At 39.1% G+C, this 26,449-nt stretch overlaps 1 protein-coding gene across 2 annotated transcripts; it reads right to left on the bottom strand.

Annotated features, from left to right (window-relative positions):
• Window positions 1–468: 468 nt before the first annotated feature.
• ptpn3 (protein tyrosine phosphatase non-receptor type 3) lies at window positions 469–24,719 on the bottom strand. Of its 2 annotated transcripts, none has more exons than XM_032558481.1 (27): window positions 24,566–24,719; window positions 23,796–23,918; window positions 23,287–23,429; window positions 17,946–18,080; window positions 17,743–17,785; window positions 17,520–17,601; window positions 15,212–15,256; window positions 15,035–15,087; window positions 14,710–14,827; window positions 14,537–14,624; window positions 14,192–14,280; window positions 14,055–14,118; window positions 13,074–13,276; window positions 12,864–12,989; window positions 12,607–12,768; window positions 11,122–11,215; window positions 10,962–11,039; window positions 10,821–10,877; window positions 8,872–9,028; window positions 8,605–8,783; window positions 7,426–7,516; window positions 7,219–7,280; window positions 6,983–7,129; window positions 5,417–5,545; window positions 4,290–4,435; window positions 4,066–4,201; window positions 469–1,133 (listed from the first exon to the last, which is right to left on the bottom strand). In XM_032558481.1, exons 3-27 carry the CDS (start codon window positions 23,353–23,355, stop codon window positions 1,059–1,061), a joined length of 2,628 nt encoding a protein of 875 aa, XP_032414372.1. In that variant the 5' UTR covers window positions 23,356–23,429; window positions 23,796–23,918; window positions 24,566–24,719; the 3' UTR covers window positions 469–1,058. The 2 variants fall into 2 exon arrangements, with proteins under 2 accessions (XP_032414372.1, XP_032414371.1); XM_032558480.1 differs by having other exon boundaries at window positions 23,866–23,918.
• Between the last annotated feature and the right edge of the window lie 1,730 nt (window positions 24,720–26,449).

The following is a 26,449-nucleotide window of genomic DNA, read 5'->3' as shown; positions in this document are numbered from 1 at the left end:
ATTTTTCATTAAAACATAAACAAATAAAAGACCTACAACCCAAGCTACCTATCTTATAAAGCTGCATATAGTTTCTACAAGTATTTTCCACAATCTGGAAATGATCTAATCTCAGGAGTGAGAGAATATTTAAAATCTATTCATTTATTGACTCAGTGGTCAGGATTATGAATTAATTTTAAACTGCAGTCTAAAATATGACCATAGCAAGATTGCATTATAACACACAAACTCTTAAATATGTATAATTAATCCAAACTGGTATGATTATTATGCAGCTACAAGGACACTACAGTTCTAAAACCAGCATTTCATTTTATAATAGCTTTTTAATCTAATATCTGATCACATCTCGATACTTTGAGCTTATTTATGATGCTTTCACTGTCATAATGCCGCATAAGGACACCACCACGCTTTGGTTAGACTTCCCATTTTCCAAATGGAGGAAATGACGAAGCAGAACCATCTGTATAAATCAGTGAGTTTATTTAGAGTTTGAATAATTTAAAAAGTGATGAACAGTAAATCTGGTGATCCTCTGGCAGTCACGAAACAGCTCTGCTCCCTCCTTGACCTGATACCTGCTGCAGCCATCTGAAGTCAGCGCTGCTCCTCATCTCAGGAGTCGGAGATAAACTACACATCACAACCGTCTGACTTGGCCTCTGCCACCCTTGATGGACTCATTGATTGGGAAGCTTCAGTCTAAGGCACATGTAGCTTAACAAGTGGAAATGTCCCTCCTGAGACGCCTCTTGAACAGAAATTAGCAGCTCACGTCAGTCCTACATCAGTCTCTATGGAGACCACAGCCTCTATAAGCTTACTGTACCTTTTAGCATAATCTAAGGCCAACTATGTTTAATATTCGTACTCTCTGTTTCTCCCTCTCCTCACAGACAGCTGTGCTCTGAAGCTTGTTACACTCTCATTATCCAGTGCGTGTTCTAGCGCCATAAGCCTGGCAGAGTTTAATCTGTTGGATCTCTGCAGAAGTCCCTCCTGTTAACAGAGGCAGAGCAACGCATCTGGTTTGGTCCCATCGTCGATCCGGATTACGGTGCTTTGGATTTCTCCTCTTTCTCTTTGTAGACTCGAAGAACGGCTTCACACACGAACTGGAACTGACACTAAACAGGACGAAACGGCATAATATGAGAAGTTGGAAGAATGGTCAATAAATCTCATGAAATGTCGTATGATCATTGATTTTTTTTTTTTTTTGCTTCAAATAAGTCTAAAAGCCTGGTGTATTTGCAAACCTTCACAAAAACTCGGTTGTTTCAACATTAGTTGATGTGTGAAAATACCTAAATATGCTAAAAGGGAATTAATAATGAAATGGGAAAAAAAGACCAAAAGGGGTTTTTAACAAATGTAATGTCAACTTGTCCAACTGTTTAATAACAGCAGAAAAAGTGGATCTGAAAAATCGTTAAATCTAAATATTCATATCCATCCTTTGATGGATGTTTGGATATTTAACTTGGCACCACTTCAGGGGATCTACAAACAAACTTGACATTTCAAAATCTCCTCTATAAAAAGTTTTAAAAAATTACAACCTGATAATGTTCTCAGACACAGTTGTGCAGCCCTGTGATAGTTTTACTGCCCAATTGTTGCATCCTGAATTAACTGTAATTAAATCACATTTTCTAGCAACACTGATTACGTCTTGACATAAGGGGGAAAAAATCACCTAAATAGACCCTGTGCGACAACATGAAGTATAGGGTACAAGATTTTAAAAGCAACACGTCATGTTTTGACCTTAAGATATCAAAAAAACACATTAGAAACAAAATCTATAATATTTCTGTCTGGAAAAAGGTTACAAGCATTTCTAAGACTTTCAGGCTCCAGAGAACTACAGTGAGACAAAACATTGGACAGGAGTGAATCTTCCCAGGACTGACCAGCTTATAATTTCAGAGAATTAAAAAAAAAAAAAAGAAGATAATTTTTATGGACGTTTATCTGTCAAAATCAATCCTAAAATCCCCCACCCAGCACATGTTGCATTTTAAATACAGGGATATGAAATGTCAGCATTGGTGTCGTATCAATGTGCATCGGTGGAGGAGGGAACTAAACTGGAGCCATCTTTAAAAACAATGTTTATTTCCTAGAATCACAAATGTAAATAGGTTCCAACCTCCACTGGTACTTTTACAGGATGGGATTAAAGTTACGAAACACTCCAGGTGTGGTTATAGTCAAACATGCCAAACACGGTGGAGGATTGGTGATGCTGCGGGCCTGTTTGTTGTTTAAACACCCTGAGCATTTTGTAAGAGGGCACAAAATCCTGAGCTCTTTGAAATGCCATAATATTTTAAATAAAACCCTGGTGCACTTTACGTTTATTTTGACACCACCGCCTGTAAAGGCAGAAAAACAAATTCTGAAAATCTCGCCATTAGAGACTCGCAGGATTACTTTAGTGGGATATTATGAAACTGGCAAAAAGGCATATATTTATCTTTTTTTAATGGGTTCCAATAATTGTGTATGGCATGTTTTCACTCTTAATATAAACAGAGATAAATGTCCTCTGACTGTGCATGTTTTTATTACGGATACACAAAAACGTAAGGGAGAACCTGAGGAAGTCTTCATCAGCACATCAGAGGATGAAGACCCATATTTCAAAATATGGGTGATGGTGGTAGCTGCCGAGCCAAAAGGAACAAGCTGCAATTTTCCCAGCATGAGTAACACTCTCCTGTCCCTCACCGAGGTGTACAGAGCCTGGCTTCCTGCCTCCAACACTCGACTAAAGCCTCTCATCATCACCATAACACCAGAGCAGTCTGGGAATTAATGAGAGTCAGGGACAAGCAGGATTTTTTTTTACCCCCGCTTCTTTGAAAAGTGCTGAAGGTGTTTTTCAGAAAAACCTTGAGCGTGCAACTAAATTTTCACTCTTCCAGGAATTCCTTATTAAACCACAAAGATGAGGGTTTTTTTTTTTTCCCAAAGAAATCGAGATCTCAGCAGAAGTAGAAAGAAAATGTGATGAAATTCATTTTTACTCTCACTATTCCTGTGACATGGGTGTTTTAACTGACTCAAAAGTAAAAATAACTATTTTCTAACTCATAATAAAATGAAAGCAATGAAAGAAAAAAGTTATATCCAAATGATAGGCATTCGCTTAAAATGCACTCATACACTTTGATATTTTTGAATCTTAATCTTGCAACCACCACCGTCAATACATTTTGTTTTTTGTGACAAACCAACACAAAGAAGTGAATAACTGGGAAGTGGAATAAGAGGATATCTGGCTTTAACTTTAATCTGAAACGTGTGGCATGCATTTGTTTTCGTCCACTGTAAAGAGAAAGCCAGAATAATTATTATGAATAACTAAGTTTATTAATGGTCAAGATGAAATCATTTTGAGGTGTTAAAATGGTCCAATCAAAGTCCAGGCCTAAATACAGAATCTGAGTTGAAAACCGATATTCAGGTATGCATGAATATTCTAATCATAAAGAACTGCATGGATGCAATATTTGGAGGTCTAATGCATGCATCAATTTTGCAATATTCAACAATAAAATCAGAATTGTATTTTTTCTAGAATTGTGAAGAATTAGAAAAAATAAAGACTTCCAGCTTTAGTAGCGTTGAAATGTGGCTCAGCTAATGAAATGTAGTTACTCAAGAGAGCTGAACAGAAATGCAGGCCACACATTTCATATATTTAGCAGAGGAAATCTTTACCTTCCACATCACAATTATGATCTACTTCTGTTGGTGAATCATAAAATTCACTAAAGGTTGTGGCTGTAACAAGACAAACTGTGAAAGAGCCAAGGGGTGGGAATAGTTTTACAAGGAAGTGTATTAAAATAAAACCTGGATTACTGTGAGGGTATTTTTAATACAAGTTGATGAGTTTGACACTTCCTATAAATAAATCGTGCATTAAAAAGCAGTAGGAAACAAGACAGCTTGGGGTGATCATCATGCAGCATAATAGAGAAATTAATGAGCCAAGGAGCAACAGTGTCGTTTAACAAGCAAGTCTTTTGTTTTTAATCTCTATACCGTGGTCTGAACCATCATGGCTCGCTGGTCTCTTAGTGTTTTCACAATGTCCAGCGGGAAAACTGGCCGACCCGCGTCTATGAGGCCCAGCGCCGTCTCCATGGTGATCAGGACACCTGTCCGCCCAATCCCAGCACTGAGAAGATGATTGAAAGCAAAACATTGGGTACAGTTCACAGGTGCCAGAGGAGAAAGTCTGACTAAACCGCAGCCTCGTGTGTTACCTGCAGTGTACCATCAGCGGCTCTGTGGCTTTCCTCCTCTCCCTCACCGAGCTGATGAAGAGCAGGAAGTCCGAGGGGTCGTCGGGTACGCCGTGGTCCGGCCACGCAACGTACTGCAGGTGTGTGACTGAAAACTCTTCTGCTAACTGGATGTTACAATAAAAATACAAATGAAAGACAATTGGAATATTGCGCGACAATAATCTTGCATGATGAATGTGTAACCTTTGGAAAATGTCACCCCAGTGAGGCGGAAACAGTCCAGGTCAACAACCATGTGATCAGTAAGTCAGATTAGGAAGCAATGTAAACAGAGGATAGAGGGAAAGACCACAGCAAAAAACAAAGGAAGACTGGGAAGGAAAACGGCTGACTTTGGTGTTTTTAATAGGCATGTGGCCTGAGACTCCATGCAGGGATTAATTCGCTCCGCCAGAGGAGCAGATGGACCCACACAGCGGTATCTGTGTATGCATGTGTGTGAGCGTTCATATTTCATGCCTCCTTGGGTGTAATCTGTTTATTTACCTGTTCGGCATGGAGGCTGATGTGGAAGCTAGCACCTTTAATCTGATCGTCTATCCTGATACAATCAGGTCTTTTTGCGTTCCTAAAAAAAATCCTGCCCGATTCCACCCATAAGGAGGCAGAAGGGTGGAAAATTAGGTGAACACGCTAACAACGCACAGGCAACAACACCCACGCGGAAATGACAGCGTGCCAGGAGAGGCCGCAGCCCGCAGCGAGCTCTGTTATGTGACATATGGAGTGAACATGCTACACGCTGCTGCAACATACCAAGGGAAAATGTGCATGGACATGAAGGCAGGTGTGCAACCAGGGCTGCAGCTGAAAACTGTTTCATTGATTATTCATACAAAAAAAGCCTCAAAAGAAGGAAAAAAAACTCATCCAAATTGCTCTCACTCAGCGCTGGCACTTCATTGATTATTTGTCAGAAAATTTTCAGTTTATAATTTGACCTATAAACTGAAAAACATTGCTCCACATCATAATTTCCCTACAGGCAATCAGGCTTTAAAATATTCTACCTGAACAAATCAAGAGGTATAAAAACCCTCAGGATGCAGTGCAGCTGCTCATCTCAGCTCCATCATCAGGTTTACCTTTTTGTGCCTCAGAGTGAACTGCCTCGTCACGTACGCCAGGTTGCACTCCTCTGAGTGACACTTCACCGACAAGTGGCCGTAATCCTTCACCTCCGGCGGATGCGGCCAGTACTGGTGGCACTTGGTCTGCAACACATATGACATCACCAACGTACTGCGTTAGTCCTGGCATGAGTAGCCAAAAAAATGTACTCAAGTAAGAGTAGTACTACTTCATCATATTTTTACTTTTAAGTAAAAAGCGAGTGCATCTGAGAAATTACTTAAGTGAGAGTAAAAAGGGTATTCAAGTATCAACAACTGGTCAAAAATCAGTCATTTAATATTTAATAATTCCACCAGACTGACCAAAATATGAAGTTATGAAAATTTTTTGGTATTTTAAGGACAAAAATAAAAATAATATAAATAACAATTACAAAATAATAATATCAGGCAACATATTTTATTTCCTAAATCAACTTCTTTCAATATAAAACTTGTAAAACTTTAAAACGGGGGAAAATAAAAATCACATTTTGCACATTTTTATTTTTCCATTTTAGTCTCAATTGCGTCTTAAAAAACCCCCAAACTCTTAAAAATAATCACTTATTGCCATTTTTTGGCAAAAAGTCAATGTTTTTAGCCATTTTGAAAACCTCCCGGTTGTTAGGCCACACTGCGCTGTTACCTAGCAACCCTACCCAAGCTCAGCTCATCACCTGGCAACCCAAATGGAGCTCCAGCACATTTAGTCAGCTGTTTTTTGGTTAAAACAAACTTGTTCTTCATTAAATGAAGTTACTCAGAGTGTGTAAAGCATCCAGATATTTTACTCAAGTAAGACTAGCGATACTTCATAACAAAATTACTCAAGTAAAAGTGAAAAGTACAGTACAGAAAAAATACTCCTAAAAGAAAATTATTTCCAAAAAGTTACTCAAGTAAATGTAACTGAGTAAATGTAACCAGTTACTATCCAACTCTGGACATGAGTAACGTGTCAGGAAACAGTTTGCCGCTGAGCAGCTTTCCTCCACTCTAAGGAAATCAAGCTCATATTCAGACAGCCTGCTCTGATCCACAGGGCGGCCAGCAGACAAAAGCAATTCATCAGCGGCAACAAGTGGAGAGCTCAGCGTCGACGCATATGTACGTAGGTGCATGCAGTGAGGGGAAACTCCCGGACACTTGATGAGATCCAGACACAATGATCGATTAATGAGAACATCTGGTTTCTAAGCAACAAGAAAGCCGGGACAGAGGCACTCTCTTGTTCTTCCTCTGCGTCGGATTATTTATCTCATCGGCATCTGGCTCACGCTCGCGTTCAGCCGTTCTTTACAGCGTGAATCCCTGTAATTACTCACAACTGAGCCATCGGATCATTGCTGTGTGCAAACTTCACCACTGAACCCCCTCTAATCACTGTAATCAAAATTAAACCTGACAGCATGTAATAATTTGCCAGTTGTGCTGCGCTAATTGCTATGTTAATGCGTCGCTGATATTCAGTTGCGTAATTTTAAGACGTTTCTGCAAAACGGTGGCTCATAAAAACTAAAAGAAAGCATGTTGTACCCGTCCCCTCTCTGTTAGAGTTGTAAGCATGATGATGGTGTGCGTCTGTTGCTCCCATACAGTTTGCCAAAAGTGAGTGCAGGTCTGTGGAAGTGGACCTTGAGCTGCAATGTAACGTAAACACACTCCAGACTCAGGGGGTGCCACCTAAGAGACACACACACACCCACACAAGATGAACAGGATGAGTTTACACTAAAAGAGATGGGAGGCAGTTTCAGGTGAGTGATGTTCACCGTGATGTGGCTGGCGTTGATGTAGTCTTCCTTCCCCAGCAGCACCACTCGGGTGTCGTCGTCTGAAAGCAGAGAAGGGCAGCAGCTGGTGAGGGTCAGAACAGAGCTGTCAAAATTACATTTCTCAAAGCCTAACATGCGGGATCCGGGCACAGCAGGGGACGAGCGAAAGCAAACAGGCATGCAGACGCAGCAAGGAGCACTTACAAGGCAAGACGTCTCTGTAGCGGTTCTTTTCCTGGTTCTCAGGTTGCCGTGCACAGCTTAGGGACAGACCAGGCTTCCTCTTGTATAAATTCTAGGAATTACAAGCATGCAAACACACGCAAACATGCATGTAAATACACACAGAAACATACACACACACAGGAATTAGAAACATTTAAGGTCATCGCTGATTTTATGAACAGGACCCAGCTGAAGATTAGGGCCAACATCTGTCCTAAAAGCAGCATTTAAAAGTAGAGATGCTCAGATAAATCAGCTGATTTTTTGTTTGATTGGCCCTGACATGCTTGAGATGTTCAAAATGAAGTCAGATTAAGCCCAGAGATGTAAGAAGCGATTTAAAAAGAAGCTTTTGTACGACATATCAAGACTGTAGACATGATGGCTGAGAGAGAGCAAGCCTTTCATCAGATAACAGGAAGGCTGATAAGAGTAAAGTACTCTCTTTTGAGTTATATTGAGCAAGGAACATATGCTGCATTTAGAAATCCACTTTTTGAACCTTTTCTTAACTTCTATTAAAGTTGTTTAAAACACAACACACAGGCATTTTTGGCAATAGGTTAATGATTTTTGGTGTGTGGAAAATTCTTAAGTCACAACTGAAGGGCACTGCGCCATAACCTAGCAACCCCAGTCAAGCTCAGCCTGTCACCTAGCAACCCAAGAAGCTCCAGCACATATGTTCAGCTGATTTTACCGTTGCATCTGCTGTACAATATCTGCTGTTGTTGTTGAATGAACATTCAGAAACGACTTGCTGCATTCTTACTGGTTGTGCAGGAAGCTCTGCTTTTGCTCTTCAAAGATGTACGACACATACTTGTGCATATGTTTGCAGCCATTTTTATGTGTGAGTGTAAACGTTGAGTTGGGGAACGTGTCCAGCAGCAGCTTATTTTCATTTAAAGTGACAAGACGCCCTAAAAAGGAGCTCAAAATAGGCAGAACTGACCAGACTGAGATGATTTAAGAATGATTTTGTGCAAAAAATGTGATCACCATGTTTTGTAGTCCATAGACATATCCTAACATGTTCAGGGAAGAATTATAGGTCTTAATACGTAAGAATATAAGGGGATGAGATGTAGATCTTAGCCACAACAAATGGAACCAGTGCATCTCTACTTAAAACACTTCTATATAACAAAAAAGTACCTCAAAATGGAAGGACAGCGTGCCAGACTGTATCCCTCTCTCTAGCTGCTTCATGGATTCCTCCAACGTGGTGACCCGCTCCAGCTGACCCGGGGACTGAGGCTTGTTTTCCTGTGCTGGGATGGTGAGCGAGAGGGCGGCGAAAGACAGCTGCAGCTGAGGCATGACCCGGCCCGAACCTGGATCACGAGGACAGTCCAAGGCTGTGAGCAGCAGTCATTTGCATTTCTCTTTCCATCTCAGCACTTTCCTCTCACAGGTACACACCTTTACGTCTTATGAGCAGAGCCAGCTGCCTGGAGTGCGACTCTCGGCTCGCTCGGATGTACATGACGACCTGGTCGTGTGTGTGTTCGGAAATGTCCCGACCGTTGATGAGCAGGACCAGATCGCCCTCCTGCAGTCTGGGTTCAGATCGACCGGCCTAAAAGAAACAACACACAAGCTATAAATCAAATTTAAGGTAGCAGACAAGAAATGACGTTAGAGGCATAATTTGCCTACAAAAGAACAAATAAGCTTATTTTTTAACTTAATTGTCATAATTTTAATTTAAAGGATCATCTCAGGTTAAGAAAAATCAACAGTCATCAATTCCCATTAAATAAATTAAACTTTTTTTGCTGTTGACTTTTTTTAAGCTGACCATACTTCTTTTATTTTGTCAGTAACTTTCTGTTTACCTGGGCTAGAACTATGACCTGACAGATGGCAATTTCTCTTAGCCACTCTTCAAAATGGGCAAGAAAAGAAAACATGCCAGTGTAGTACAGGTCTTGGGTCACAGGATTATATTAACAACCATTAGACGTCATATACAGTGGGAAAAAGAAGTACTTAATATGCTGCTGATTTTGCAGGTTTTCCCATTTACAAAGACTATAGAAATACTTAATTTTTATCGTCGGTTATTTCAACTGTGAGTGATGGAAAACAGAAATCCAGAAATTCAAATTGTGTGATTTTTAAGTAATTAATTTGTATTTTATTCCATAACATAAATAAATCAGAAAAACAAAACTTTAATTTGGTAACAGAAACTTTCCTTTGCAATTACAGATATCAGATGTTTCCAGAAAAAAAACAAACAAACAAAAAAACAACCCAGTATTCCTGTCATCAACTTCTCATTCAGGTCTTTTCTTAATGTTTCTTCTGGAATAATGGACAGGATTTCTAAATATCACGTTCACTTTTTCAAAATATTGGTTTAAAACCCAACAGTGAGCTTGTCTTTCTGATAAAGGTTATGGTGAATTCAGAGCCGGTGCTCTAATGTTTTACATTAAACGTGTTGCCTTTTACAACAGAAAAGAAGTAATTTTATGCTAATAGCAAGCTGTCCACTGAACTCTGATCCAGAACCGCACGGCATTCTGGGGGATAAAGGCAGAGAATATACTTTAGTCGGTCAACATCTCTCGGGTAGCTGAAAGAAAGGATGGTGGCGTTAACCAATTAACTCACTCACTCTTTGGTTACCTAGCAACAACTTGCTGGGCAACTTGTGGTTACCTAGCAACAACCTGTAGAGTAACAGCAGTTTAAGGTTTGGCCTCTGTGTGTCATAACTGCTTAAAAATAAATAACGGCGTAGAGTAAAAACTGTGGATGAAACAGAAAAAGTCACGCAAAGATTTAAAACAAACAAAACAAAAATCAATAATCCATATCGACTCCTATGGAAGACTTAAGTCTACAAAATCTTTTCTGTGTATGGACAAACATTTTAGACAAGCTAAAGAAAGGGCAACATTATTTCCCCCGTAGCGCCGTTGTTTTCATCTTCTACCACTTTCACACACAAAGTTGTTGTTCAGCGTTTTGCTGATTGTAGACCCAAACATTAACGCTACAGAATGTGAGAGAGCTCTTTAGTTTCTTAGACGTAATCCTGGATTATTCTTTGACCTTGCAGCAAATTGCACAGCAGTGATCTTTGCTGGCCAGAGACTACTCAGGAGAGCAACAATGGCCTAGAATTTCATCCAGTTGGACACAGTCTGAGTACGATGTGGTTTGAGTCTGAATGGTTTTATAACTTTTCCAATCCATACGAAGGGGAAACTTTAAAGACTTTCCAAAAAATATCTCGTTTTGTGGTATTTTTGCAAAAATATATATAATACAACCTACAATAAAAACCATATGCTACTATTTGTCCACTGTTTTTTTAGCGAAGATTCAAAAACATAATTATTTCAGTCTGTTCTTACCGGGGAGTCCGGTTTAACGTGAGATATGGACAGAGGCATCTTCTGATCCACTCCTCCCTGAGAGGAGTTCAACAATTTCATCAGAGGAACAAATAATCATAAAAAATGTATATGCAGCGTGCAAGGAGGGCAGAGACATACTTTCACATTAAAGCCAAATTTCCCCTCGTGGTCTGGAGTGATGCATATCAGCATCAGGTCGCCATCACCAAGAGCATCCTGCACGAAGAGCTTGTCATGAATATGCAGAGAGTGACTCGAAACGCAGTAATCAGAAAGTGCTGAGGTGAAAAAGAAAAACCTTGTTGTTGTGGAACGGGCTGTCTTCTTCCCCGATGCTGTCTTCAGTCTGCACCAAACCCTCACCAGATCCTTGACTGTTAGGACCAGAAAAGCTGGAAGACATAAAATATTGAAAATGACTCTGCGGCTACATGGTTCATTACAGGTCGGCTGATTTTAACTTCAGTGCTTTGAAAAAAAACACCTATCCCCTGAACAATTTCTTATGTTTCCTCGATGTATTTTATTGTTACTTTATGTTATAGATCGACACTAAATAGAGTATAAAAGTGAACATAGAGGAAAATAAAACATGGTATTTCACTCATAAAATCTGAAGAAAAAAATGGTGAGAAGTTACTGTTGCTAGTCTTAAGGAGTCTGTCTCTACTTTTTTTTTTTTTTTTTTACAAAATAATCCAAGATCAGTCAGATTGAAGGCATCTGTGAATGGAAATATCTCTATTTTTTTTACAGATTCTCAGCAGAATTTTGCCTGGACTTTGACTGGGCCATTAGAAACACATGATTTTAGCAATTCAGAATAGGCATGTAGGTTCACAGAAAGCATTAAAAATATATAAAAATCAAGACTAAAAACATACTGTACATTAAGGACTAGAACATAAAATACTGCAGTTATCAAAAATAGTGTATTCCAATCCAAGGAACTAAGCAGGATATATATTTTTAAAAATTACAAAATAAGTTTGTGTATCTGACCAGCTTCACTGCCTCTGCAGAACAAAAGCATCTCCACAGCATGATGCTGCCAGCACCATGTTTCTCAGTGGGGATGGTGAGTTAAGAGTGCAGTTTTTCCATCACACAAGTTTTGTATGTAGATTAATAAACTTTAGTTGATCTGATCTGACCAGAACAACTTCTTTAGCATGTCTGCTGCGTTCCTTGGTTTTCATGATGCTGTTTGTTCACTAATGTTCTCTTACATCTTCAGAGGAAAGCTGTGTAATATTGATATAAATATTAAATGACGTAATGGTGGACTCCCATTTACTAATTAAGTGAATTCTGCAGTGATTGGTCGCTTTGATCAATTTATTTAGTCAAAGCGACCAGAAGAGTGAACAGAAGAGTGAAAACAAATGTAAATCTGCCTTTTCTTATATTTTCATTTAGAAATTAATAGAAACCGGCCGATTTCCTTCATTTTGGGGGATCGGCTATTGGCCTATACCGAAATGTGAAGCCGGTCTTATCCATGGATCTTATCGACCTCAGCAACCAGGTCATGTCTGCACATTTGCAATAAGCAATAGTCACCTCACTGTTGCCAACTCAGCGACTTTCTTGCGATATTCAGCAACATTTCAGACAAACAAAAATTGTCATCAGGCAGAATCAGAATTGGCAAGACAGGCTTTTTAAAGATCGGTGATCGGCAATCGGTGCATCCTTAAAAACATCCTGAGCTTGTGGAGTCTAGGACATAAAATCCCAATAAAGACGTGAACACAGGAACATGGGCTCCTGTGGTACTGACTGATGAGGCGATGCGTCTCCTTCGCTGTCCTTGCTGCTGCCCACAGAGGCCCTGTACGTGTAGAAGACGTCCTCCCCCTCTGACATGTCTTTCAGGTCCGTGCTGAGCTCCACCGATGACGGACGAGGCTTTCTGATCTCATGGCGAACTCGGGGACTTCTCCTGCCGCAGCAACAAATCGGATGTGTAGCTTGAGCTTTTTTGTTTATTTTTATTTTAGAGAAAATCTTTGCTGCAGTTAATAGCAGCAGTTTTACCAGTTGGGGGTTGATGGCGGCGATCTGGAGGGCAGACTCTTGGTCTCGAGATGCTCTGACGAAATAGACCTCCGCAGAACCGGGTTCCACACCATCCCCCCTACGACCTTCTGGCACACCGGACCTCTGCCATGACAGAGTCAAATGTTTAGAAAGCAGCAGATTTCAAGTGAAAAACAAGCAAATATGTGGGATAAGTCAAAAGCTCACTCCTCAGTTTTACTGTTGCTCAGGCCCAGGTGCTGCGTTATGAGCTGCTTGTAGCCCTTAACTGTGCTGTTGTTGTATTTGGGGCTCTTGGCAGTCCGGCTGGAGGAGAAGAAGGAGTGGTGATCCACACAGGACCGCCATAAGTTCTTACACGTCTTGGGGCAGGGCAGGTTTAGAGACACCTCACAGTCTTGGGTTTCCCCCTGCAACTCAAAGAGTTAAGGGTCTTTTCACATCATCTCTGTTTTGCAACAGAAGATAAGTTTGCTGCAAATAAAAGACAACATGGTTCAACATGTTTTTCAGGCTCAGAGAAAGGACATTTGCTTAAAAAATAATATATTCAAAGCTGTAACAAACAGTACAAAAGTAAATAAACATTTTGCATTCAAGATATAATATATTCAAGCCAAAACTCCTCAAGTGTCACAGTGTTAACTTTACTTGGTTCAAATGCAAAGGAATGTTGTGTTATTGCATTTTAAGCAATTGAATGTTTATTTTCTTGTTTAACAAAATAATTAAATTATTTATTTTTATCTTTTAATGTATTTCTAATATTGTATTAAAAAAGCTTATGTGATAAAATGAAAAATCAGTCAAATGTGCCAATTTTTTATCCGGGTGATCATCAGAATAATCAATTATTAAAATATTTGTTAGCCGCAGCCGTATAATGAATAAATGAATGAAAAAGTGGATGGATAAATGGACAAAAAGATGGATGTCTGGAGGACAGACAGATCTTTATCCCTACATGTTGGGGAATAAAGACTATAAACACAAATATTTGTCAATTTTTGTAATTTTTCAAACTTATTCAGACCTGAAATAAGTCAGAACTTTTAACAAACTATGTAGAAACCACAAACTCCATTTTCTACACATGAACAATGGATTTTTAACACACAGAAACAACTCCATTCATTCTGATCGTATCTGTGAATCAGCAGAAATGTTTTCGAGAAGCCAGAGACTCACATGTTTACGTTTTAGGTGAACAATGAAGCGTCTCCTCTTATAAGATATCTTGATGATGTTCCCCCTGCATGAAAGCGTCAAATTTACTTGAAGGAAATGCAAAAACAAGCTGAATGTTGAGCGGCGGAGTTACTCACCAGGGGAAGAAACTGGAGCAAATCATATTGCAGAACATTGCAACACCACTGGAGGCCAAACCCACCATTAGAGGCGTATTGTTGGTGTCCTGAGAGACAGCAGGATGGGTCATATTGAGATTAAAAATTGCTTTAACTTCAGTTTTAATTGTTGTTGACTAATTCAAGGAGTTTCCATTTAAGTGCCAAAGTTCTTGGATGATAAACCAAATGTTTTTTGTTTAATTGGTGGAGCTTTGGCGATAAATCTTAAACAAACAGGAAAACCCTCCTCTTATTGATTCACTTAAGAGAACAAGAAGGTGTGCTTTCTAAGCTACAGCATATTTAAAGTAACAGCATTACTGTGGCAGCATGCAGCTCCACTCCATACAGCTCCAGCGTCCGTGCAGTGTTGAGAAAACACAGCTCCGCCTCGCTCTGCTTAAGCCCCCTAGGAACACACACGCAGTCACATCCAGCAACAGGAATCATGCAACAAACCTGTCGTTCTTTTCAACTATAGGCACCAAACTCACTTGTGCTGCGGATGCAGGTCTTCCACTTTAGACAAAAAGTCTTCATCCTGTTCGGGAATGAAGTGGCATTTTGAGAGGTACCCCGGCTGTCTGGATGGACAGTGATCCCCCATCTCCGCTGCAGGTGATGGAAACAAACACTAAGCACCCACAGGGAGACATAAAACCCCACCTGCACACACCTGTGTATCCCCACGTCTCACTAGTGTAAGAAAGCTGCTAAATAAAAGCGTTGAGAGTAGCCTCCCAGGAGTAATTACTCAGGCAGATATCATTGCCTCATTAATCATTTTATTTTCTCTTTTAGAGGAGAGACGAGACTCACACTGCACAGCATAAGAAGCCAGCACTACAGCTGCACTCAGCGGGCACTGCAACCTGCAATCAGACACCGTGATTACACATCACAAGATCCACAGCTAAACAAATACTGAGCACCGAGGAGGAGGAGGAGGAAGAGGAAGAACGGAGGAGGCGCTCAATGTGAAGCGGGACAACTGACCGTCCTTCCCTGATGTCGCTCCTGATCTGGAGGAAGTACAGGTGCCTGCAGGGGCGACAAAAGAGGAACTTTATCAACCCACGCCTGTTTTCCATACCCTGAAAAAGCCTCTCTTTCACATGCTGGTGTTTGTTAGACACACCAGCAGCTCAGCCTTCAGAGGACACAACCACACTGAAATGTTTAGACGAGTATTGACAGAAAGTAATGGATGTTTTCTACACCCTTTTAATATCTCCAGGGAGAAATAGTTTGTGGCTCTGATAAAACGCCTCAATTACAACAAGAATTTCAATGGAAATAGTTTGTCAACAAAACAATCAGGGTACTCTGAAAGGAAACACATTTTAGTTTCCCAACAAAACGAAAACATACCAAAAGTAAAAATAAAGTCTCAGCACACCAACCCTTATTCTCCAGTTGATGTATATTTTCCCATTGCAGACACTCAGACAGAAAAGTAATGAAACCAGTGAGTGCACTATAACCTGCTACCTGGTTCACTACCAGCTGCACAACTGGAATTACTGGCAATTGGAATAGCAAACTAGTTCATGTTTGCAACAACATTTAATCGTCTAAATCTGATCTTCATACAGCAGAGGAGACAGCAACCTCTCTGGCAGGAACAGAGGCAGACAAGTCATTAATTTATGACTTAATTACAGCGGTAATATTCTAAAACATGAGTAAAAACATTCAGCCTTTACTACATTTATGCTACTACATTGGAGGCAGAGAACAGAGATAAACAGGAGCTCTGATCTGGATTATTACCTGGTGCTTTACAGTTACAACTTCTGATATTTTCACAGTGGCTACAATCTGAAATGAACATTAAAACATGCAAATATCAAGGAAATTTGTAAATACAAATGCACAAATCAGAGAAATTATGGCTGATTTCTGATCTTCCACTTTGTAAAGGTTTGACCTGCTGATACTAACTGGTTCCTGTTACCTTTAACAATAAATAACACAATTATTTTCCTCCTTTCTGTGTGAATTGAATAAACAAATAATTTTACAATAAAATTCAAAAACTATTTTTTCAATTAGAGTTTGTTTTCACATTACTCAAATAATCAAAGTAGAATAACAACAGCAATAATAAGAATCTCCATCCTTACTGTAATTTCAATCGTTTAAATGAGTCTCCAGAAAACTATCCTGATTCCTGGAAAAAATCCCCCAATTGGAAATGTGCCATAAGTCGTTAAAATGGTAAAATATGACCCCAAATGTTCATTCATATCTCTTAATTTTAAAGTGGCACTTTATTTTATTTCTGTTTTATGCCATCGCCCTTGGGATCCAAGCATTTTAATTAAAATTCATCAAACGCCCTGATTAGCTTCTCAGGAGTGTGGTTTGCACAGTTTTGGCACAAACATCAAATGATGCAGCTGTCCAACCATCAGAGGATAAAAACTGATGCTCACAAAGAAAAACAAAACGCTTCAGGATATAAAAAGCCAAAAACAGAAGTTGAGACATAAATCAGGAAATAGTACACAGAAAAAGTGTGAAACAATGAAGCTGGGAAAGCTCAAATGAAAAAGCTAAACCCGTTTAAAAAAAGAGCAGTATATCAAGGCTTCATAAAGAAATATTTAGCGTAGAATCTCAAACAAATCAGAAAGCAAAGCCTGTTGCAGGCTTTTCCAACGAACCCTTTAAACTGACGCATGACGTAGAAATAAAAGTGTGCAGATATGTTTAAAAAAAAAATGTCTGAACTTCATAAACCCACAATCTGAGTTTTTCAGTAATGCCTCAGGCTGGTGTAAGAGCTGGAGGCAAAGGGAACAATTCACTAAAATAAGAAAGAGTGAATTCAGCTAAACAAACCTGCAAATTTAGGAGGAAAACGACACACCCTACATGGAAAAACACCAAAGCGAGAATGGATGGCGACTCTAAAACATCTGATCTGACAGCAATTTAAATCTTGTTCTGGAAGAATGGACAGAATTTAGAAAAAGCCATCTGTCATACCAGTTTGGACCCTTATTGTACCGTTTTTACTTTTAAAATCTGAAGAAATGTTTGACTTTTAAAAGGAAACATTTATACTTATTTGAGTATTCATAGTACCAAAAACCTGAATATTCATTGCTGACAAGGTTTACTTGCTAAATACTGAAGCTTCAGCAGTTTCAACAACTTTTATTTATGAGAAGCCTGGTTATGAGAAGCCTGGAAGTTTCCCATCAAGATGTGAACAAAACAGTTTGATTGATGTAAAATGTTAATAATCAGTTCACAGTGACATGGAGCTGGATTATCATGATAGAGAAGTACTGACCTGGTCTGCTCATGCTGCAGAGAGTTGGGATCAGAGATGAAGAACCGCACTCTGAAGGTCAGATAAAAGGGGGAGGCAAGACCTGCAGAAATGATCAAATTGTTTAAAAACATTCCTGTGTCTATATTTAACCACAACTACAACCCTGTTTTCTGTTGAACTCCTTCTTGTTTTGGCATTTAAATGTGGATACTACAGAACATTCACCGACAAAAAAAGATACCTTTTATCTGCTTCTTGAAGGGCTTCTCTGGCTCTACCCATCGCTGCAAGAAGAAAAACATTCATCAGCCATAATAGCCATCTGAGGCTATAACAAATAACATTTATGTAAACACGCCCCACGGTTATCATGAACTGCAACCAGCCGGAGAAACACATTGCAAACTTAAGAGTAAATGCGCGGCAGATGAAGTGTGAGCTCACAGGAGACAGCGTGTTGGCTGTGATGGAGGCGATGGCGGTGCTCGACTCTCTGATCTGAAGACTGAAGAGCTGCTTCTCCTGCAGGCCCAGGTGGTTGAATACCAGGTCCAACAGAACCAAGCCTTCATCCTGCTTCTGAAAGATGGAAACAGCAAACTGGCATCAAAAGTCAGCCAGACTTCCTGGTTGCTCATTTTGTGCACACTAATGAAATGTTAGACTGAAGTTCTGCAGGTTCTTGACAACAACAAGGAAGAGTTTTCTGCCAAGGAGTTTATATACAAACTTCAAACTTCTCACATTTTGTATCATTAAAAACACAAAATTTAATTAATTTACTTGGATTTTATGTGACAAACCAACAAAAAGTGGTGCATAAATTTAAAGTGAAAGGAAAAAGTTACATGGTTTCAAGTATTTTAATTAAGATCTGAAATCTGTGGTGTGTATTTGTATTCGTCTGAGTTAATACTTATTAATACTTGTACAAGCATCTTTCTCAGTAAGTACAGCTGCAGGTCTTTTGGTGTAAATCTCTACAAACTCTCCACATCTGGAGACTGAAATGTTTGGCCATTATTTGATACAAAACATCTCAAGGTCAGCCCAATTTGATAAAGTCAATGAAAGCAGTGGGCCTTTTAACTTTGACTAGACCATTCTGACACAACCACTGTAGCTCTGGCTGTATGTTTGAGGTTGTTGTCCTGCTGAAATGTGCAAAAAAGTCTCAGTTTGAAGTCTTTTTGAGCCTCTAAAAGGTTTTGTTCTTGGCAAGTTTTCTTTTCTACTATGTGTTGTTCGATCACTTTAAAAAAAAAAAAAAATGAAAATTTGAAGTTGTATGGGCTGTGAATACTTTTTGAAAGGCACTTTATTTCTCCAAATTTGATTTTTTTTTTTTTTTCCACCGCCTTCAGGCATACCTAGAAAAATTATTTTCATTTCATTTCTCATAAAAACTCTTAGGGAATACACTCCAATACATCTTAAGGATGCAATGTGTATTCTGAGAAACCAGATTTCGTTTTTAAAAGTAAAACAAGAGGTAAGTCATTTTAGGAAACCACATTAAAGTTTGGGAAGACTATACATTTTTCCCCAAGATTTTAAACTTTGGTTTATTGGTGAAGGTCTGATCTGGTTCACAGGCTAGTTTTACCTCATGTGTAGTCACAATTCTGGCTCATTTCTTATGTTTAGTAAGTAAAATGAATAAAATAGTAAAATTTAAACAGCTTAGCTAGAAAAAAAGAAAGGAAATACTTATAAATGGTGAGGCACTGCAAATAAATAAAGCGGTCCAGAGAAAAGCCTCCAAAGACCTTCAGAAAGCAAGAAAGTCTGGCATGAAGAAGTGAGGAATGACTCAAGATGCTTGCACGATGGTGTAAACTGCACTGTTGCTGTTCAGTGATCTGAAGCTGCACCCTGTTAAAACCTCTCTGAGGCCCCACAGCCTGAAAACCCTTCTGGTTTAAGCATCATGCTTTCTCCTCAGAAAATCGAGTTCTCCAACTTATGACTGCATACAGGAAGCTTAAAGTTGGGTTTAAGTTATGGGAGGTTTAGGCGCAAGAGATAATAATTTGAGATGGAAATCATACGTGAAGCAGGACCTGTTTTTATTTCTGACTAACTCCTGTGTTTTTGATCAGCAACCTTTACTATCCAGACTATTTTTCATCTGCTAAATAACATTCAACAGCTCTTTTGTTTTGCTTTCCTTATTTGAAAGAAACCAGGACATTTGGATAAAACATCATTTATTGATGAGTCTGACCTTGCTTTTTTGTTGACTGAAAGAAACTGTGTTTGCATATTTTATGCATCTTCTTGCGAAAGAAATACTGTTTTATGTTTATATTGATGATGTGTAAAGAAAGCTACAAATAAAAGAATCAAACGAGAATCAATACTTTTCTCTACCTCCTGTATGAATGTGAATATATTTGAAATAAACAAGCAAGTGGTGCCCATATACAAACTGTAGAATATTTACTTTGGCATTAAGCTAAAGAACTTTAATTTCATTTCTGTTGTTAAGGTTTTAGATAAAAGGAAAATGAAGGGACTCTCCCCTCTGCTGTCACAGACTACGTCTCAGCTGGATGATTTTCTTTTAATCTATTGGCACTTAAAAGAACCGAAATGAACCTGCAGTTTATTTATCTTGAATTTATCTTAATTTTTTTTTTTTTCAAACTTGTTGACTTCCTCTTTGCTCTGAACCCTGCAGTGAGATTTACAGGGCTCTGATGCCGCATAAACAGACAGAGAATTTGAATTAAGACTGAACTAATATAAACTGACACAATTATTACATTTAGAGAATAAAAGGAAGTAAGTAGATGACACACATCCAGGCTGAAATCTGGTTTCCAAATGGCCATAAGGAGCAAATTGCTTTACTGTAATAGCTGTTTCATTCGTCGCTCTGAGAGATAACCCACAGCTCATCTACATCCACATCTTGTCTTTCCTCAGACTCTGTTACAGGAAGAAGACTCTCATGTCAGGGTGACCTTGTTCAATGTAAAATACAGCAAACACAATATTCTGACTGCAGAAAACACAACAGGCTCCCGTTTATGCAGTAACAGAACCCCCTGCATCCTGTTTTCTTTACAAAAAGGAACAAAATATGGAGATTTAGGTCCTTCTCACACTTTATAACAATATTGATAAGTAAGTACTCTAAGTGGGCAGCTATGTTTAAAGTGTGATACATTTCCTCTCTGATAATTATATATTTATCACAACAGATATCACTATCACTGCATGTTTTCCTAATACTGTGCACCCCTACAAAGCTTGCTCTGGTAGTTACCACTTCATTAGTTGCACATGTTCATCTGCTTAGTCACACAAATAATGAATCAGTCAATCACATGGCAGCAGCTCAGTGTATTTAGACTTGGTACTGAACCTTAGATTGAGCGTCAGAACGGGAACGAAAGGGGATTTAAGTGTTGGTGCCAGAAGATCTGGTCTGTGTTTTTCAGAAACTGCTCGGCTACTGGGATTTTCAGGGCCAACCATCTACTGCACATGTGTCAAACTAAAGGCCTGAGGGTCAAATCTGGTGCGCTGTAAGTCTTTATGTGGCCCTCCAGACTCCAATTTACATCAATAAGTCCTTCCAGCTTATCACAAATATGCAGAATTCACACAAAATCAACAAATCCCCACAATTTTCTGATTTTACTGACATTTTTTCTCAAAATTGCCCAAAAACTTTGGGTTTAAGTGACTGCTAGGTCAGCCTTACTTGATGTCAAGTTATGTCTGTGACTGATACAGCGATTAATAAAAAGTCATATTTAATATAATATATTAGCGCAAATATCATAAAAATTTCTTACAGACATTTCTATATTATCACCACAAAATCTGTGATTTTGATTGCAAAAAAAAACACAAAAACAATAACAAAGTCCTGGATGGACTGATCAGTGTGAGAAGATGTTCAATATTACACTTATTGAATGCTGAAACAGCTATTTGTTGATATTTTACCAGCTTAATGGGTTTAATCAATATATTCTGGAACAACCGGCCCTTTAAGAACATTCAGATTTTTGATATGGCCCAAAAGGAAAATGAGTTTGACACCAGTGATCTACTGGGTTTACAGAAAATGATTCAAAGAGGTCAGATGAGAAAGAGCAGCCTGGCTGGAGATGGCAGAAATTCAATTAATCACTTATTAAAATCAAGTTATGAGGAACATCGTCTCCTGAAGTCAAAGCTGAAGCAGCAGAGCTGCACACCAGGTGCCATTTCTTTTAGCTGATAAGAGGAAACTGAGGCTGAAATTCAAGCAGAATCCCCACAATTACACAATAATAAACTGAAATAACAAAGAGTTTCAACTTCGTTTGCAAAGTTCAGATAGTAATGTGAGATTTTAGCATAAAAAACATAAACGTATAGCTCCGGTCTGCCTTGTATCAAGGATTCAGGCTCAGTGTAATGGTCATTATTTAAACACTACAGGCTGCGTCAGTGATGTTTCTGACCATATCAGGCCCTTTATGAACACATCTTCTAATGCAACGTGTCGTAAACCTCAGCTCATCTCAAATACACCGGTCGCAATAAGCAATAAACCAATAAGTAACGTGATAAATACAATAAGCTCAATCATTTGAATGATTGTTTTTCTCGTGTCTTTCTACCAAAAACTGAATGAGAAAATGCTTCTGTGTGGTGCATCGATCTAAGCTAGCTAGTTTTGTTTATAGAGACTTTATAATTCATTTTATTTGTTGTTTCAGGTGTTTTGTTTATTTATTTGGAATATTAACAACATCGTCCAGCTCCAGTGTTAAATGTTTATTATAAATTAAAGTTTATTGATCTTTGAGAGGGTATTCTTGCGTTATTATGCCATTACCATCATATTACTTTAAATGGCCTCAGAAGAAGAATGTTAATGTTCATCGCAATAACTTCTGGGACAATTTATCATCCAGCAAAATTCATCTTAATCTCAAACAACTTCCCATAGCAAGACAATGAGTTCGCTGGACTCACTAAATCGCCTTTGGGACGCTGTGGAACGAAGAATTTGAAAATGGATGTGGAGACGATCAATCTGTGGTCATTGCATGATGCTCTTGTGTCAATATGGACCAAAAATGTTTGAGCAATATTCCTGACACCTTGATGAATCTGTACCACGAAGGAAAAACGCAGCAGGGAACGAATCCCAGTAGGATCTACCTAATAAACTGGCCGGTTGGAGCAGATAAGGATGATGGAAAGAGGTTGTCTTAAAGAGGCAATGCTGCAAATTAGATGATTCTAAAGTATGGGTGGGCTTTTAATGTATCGTTTATCATGAAAAAATGATCACAATAAGAATTCAAATTTATTGTTTTGATTAGTTCCAATTGAAGATATTTGAAAAGCCAACTTTTCTCTACTGTGTGTTCCACAAGAGCATCAATCAATATAAATTTGAAACATGTTTAAATGTTTAACTGTGTGATTTTCAAGAGCAGTTTTTGTGTTTGTGAATGCTTCATTGCCATACAGTTACCTAGAAAAAGTAATAAATGTTTTTAAATCATCATTTTTATCATTATCACAACCTCATCCTTAAATTTTGCGATAAAAATCAAAGTCCACATCGCCCACCCTTACTCTAAAGTGTGATAAGCATCTGCACGCTGCAGGAGAGGAGTGTGTCCTTCAAACAGTGGGAAGAGGTGGACTGTTAGTTGAAAAAAAAAAAAAAAAGGAGAGAAGAAGAGTGTGCCAGCGCGGCGGATCAGAGCACCGTGTAACCTGACATTCACGGAGGAATCAGCGCGCGTTTCCACGTGTTACGTACGCTGACTCTGAAGGTCTCGATGGTGCCGTCCAGCAGCTGAACGAGGCAGAGCAGGTCCGGCTTTGGCATGTCTGTTACCACGGTAACCCCTGCCTCCCTCTCAAGACAAACACGCCGCCCTCGCCTCGCCGCCGAGAGGGGACCTGGACACACACACACACAAGCACAAACACACACATGACCACAAGAGAGTGTCAGATGTTTCCAAGCTGCTGCCCTTCCAATGAAAGCGCCTCCCTGGGGATGACACTGCGCTGTGAGTAATTCATGCTGCTGGATGCAGCATCAGCCTGGAGTGAGTAATGCGCTGTGAATGCAAAGGAGTGACTGACTGTACGTAATCTCTTATTATTTGGCCTGGGCCTGAACATGTCTCTCTCTCTCTCTCTCTGCCTTTCGAAAGCAGCTGAATGATAAGAATGTTAAACATTTTCAGATTTGAACACGCCCCATCACCACCAGCAGCAGCAGCAGCAGCAGCAGCAGCTCTGCTGGGAGCAAGGACGTACATAATAAACACGTTCACTACAAACGCATGCCCTGAAGTCTGAGCGTATCCCCGAATGCATATGTTCGTACATGTGTCCTGTCTTGAGTTTCCAGGTGGGTTGATCTGGCTCCCAGCACACTTTCTGAAAGAAACACACACACACACACACAAGGTCTGGGTTAATGATTGAACACAGTGACACACACTGAATATATTAAAACTGAGCTGGTCCCAGACGGGTGGCTGTTTTCCACAATAACCCTCTCACAGGCGGCCATCTAATGAATTTACAAGTAAATTATGAAGGAAGTTGGTTATTATGGGGAAATTGGGATCTCACTGGCTGCTTTGCATCTAGTTATGAAGAGGTGAAGTTTGTCCAAAATTAGCAAACAAATCTTCCAGCTTTAGTTTATGAAAAACATTTAACTTCCTCTGAAGTAGTTAAACGTGTAAAAACACTTTGTAAGAATAAAATCCTGAGCTTGGGCTGTTTTATTTTACATGTCAGCCAGTAAACAGGGTGGATCTGAGAGTTTCAGGCCCATGTTTCAGTTTCCAGATAATGAACTCTGCTGTAACCTCGCTGTACTTTGAGCCACAGCCCGAACAAGGAACCTGTTAACAACCCCGACTCCCCTACAGCTACACCCAGACGGCCAGGAACGCTCCGCCGACAAACTTTCCTCCAACCACGGCGGGGCTCGCCACAACAGCTCCGGCCAAGTTCACGTTTCTTCTGGGAAGAGAAAGAAAATGCGATAAAACAATCGAGTTAAGCGGTACTACCTCGGCGGTGTGGCGTCAGAGAGCGGGGGTTATATCCTTCAGAGTGTCCGCGGCGAGGAGCTCGGGACGGGGCGCGTCGGAAAAGCCAGGTAGAGTTAGGTAAATATCCGGGACAAGTTTCACATCCCTGGCTGCTGTGACTCCGCGCGGCCCCGCCCCTAAGCTGGGCGCGCTCCCGGTGCGCGACACCTCCAGAGAGCGCGCAACCGAGAAACGCAAGCAGCTTGTGTAGAGAAGCTAAACATGAAGGGCCATCTGAGACGCATTTTTCCTTTTTCATGCATAAATTTGATCTTTCACAAGATTGTATTTTACGTCTTATTTGCATTTACTTCACATGCATTTCGTCTCGCTCACAGATGTTTTATGTCTTATGAACTATCTTCAAATGCATTGTACCTCTCATATAGATAAGTACATTTTGTGCATATTCTCCCTTTTTTTTGTTAAACAGGCTTTCTGTTGCATGTTTTTCATTGTGCATTGTGCATTATTTTATCATAATATTTATATTGTTGGTTTTCTATGCAGCGTTAGTAATGGCTTTGTCTGTGAAAGGAGATTAGTAAATAAATAAACTTTACTTAGGGGCTTATTTTAGATATAAAATTCCTCTTCATAGACCTTGTTTCAAGAAACTTTTAGATTGATTCAACTCATCTGATTTAGTGGTTTGACCTAAATCTAAAAAGTTCTTGAGGTCCATTCTATGACATGTATTTGTGTTTTTTTATATAGATTGACATTTTCATTTTACTGATTATTTTTTTGTATTTGTTACTGCCTCTTGAAAAAGAAGTAGATTGCATAATCACGCTACATGAACACCTTGTAGCGTGTATGAATGTGTGAATGTATGTAAAGTTTATGTCTATGTTCCAGAAAAATTGGTATCCTGTAATAGATTATTAATGTATTTGTATGTGAGAGTGGAAGAATCAATTATGGCTTAACGACCCTTGATAAAATCCATTAAGCTGATTAAATGCTATTCAGTGTTATTTTGTGGAATATTACAGCAGCGCCTTGTAAAAAGTCTTCACACTTGATGAACTAACTAATAAAGAGTTCACCTGTGTGTAATTTAAGTGAGTATAAGAGATAAAATGCTGCTTTTTATGTTTTATTCACAACACAGAATACTTTTTAAGTATTATTTGAATTTCTATTTGAAGCATGGCAGTGGCGGCATCATGCTGGAGAGATTATTTCCTGCAGCAGGAACATGGAAATTGGTCAGAAATATAGAGGACAATGAAAGAGAACCTGTTAAAAGATGAGAGGAGCAGAGGTTCGCCTTCCAGAAGAATTAATTAATCTATACAGAAATCTGTTTTTAAATTGTTTTTGTTTGTTTTATGCACTAAACCATTTTGTTGTATGGTACCTCATCCTGAGAAATAACTCTTACATTTCAGTTAGATATTCGTGTAAAACCAAAGTTTACAATATTGTAATATTTTATTGAGTAGATAAAAAAGAAATCACACTCAGATAAATAATAAATGTTAAGTGCAGCAAGCAATCAAGAAGAGATACACGTACATAATGTAAATAAAGATGCAAAATATCGATGATACAATATTAGCCTAAGATGATAAAGATGTTTTTGGCCCTGCCACAAACTGCTTATCTTGTATTTTTTATCCGCCTGAACTTTAAAGTATTTAGTTGAATTTAAGAATGTTAAAAAGAAAACTTGTACTCACCTAAAAACTGTCAGAAATTAACTTCAATATTGAAGCTACAATTTAACCTTTTTAAAATGTACTACCTTATAAAAGGGAAAACTGTTAAACAGTGTACAAAAACACTAAATAAGAATAAATTACTAAATCAGATTAAATTGAAACGATAGACTGCTTTCCAGCTTCCTGTGGGCAA

The sequence above is a fragment of the Xiphophorus hellerii genome, chromosome 3, assembly GCF_003331165.1.
Source record: "Xiphophorus hellerii strain 12219 chromosome 3, Xiphophorus_hellerii-4.1, whole genome shotgun sequence".
NCBI lineage: Eukaryota > Metazoa > Chordata > Actinopteri > Cyprinodontiformes > Poeciliidae > Xiphophorus > Xiphophorus hellerii.
Note: the sequence above shows the minus strand (reverse complement) of the source record. Positions and strands in the feature narration are given on the sequence as shown.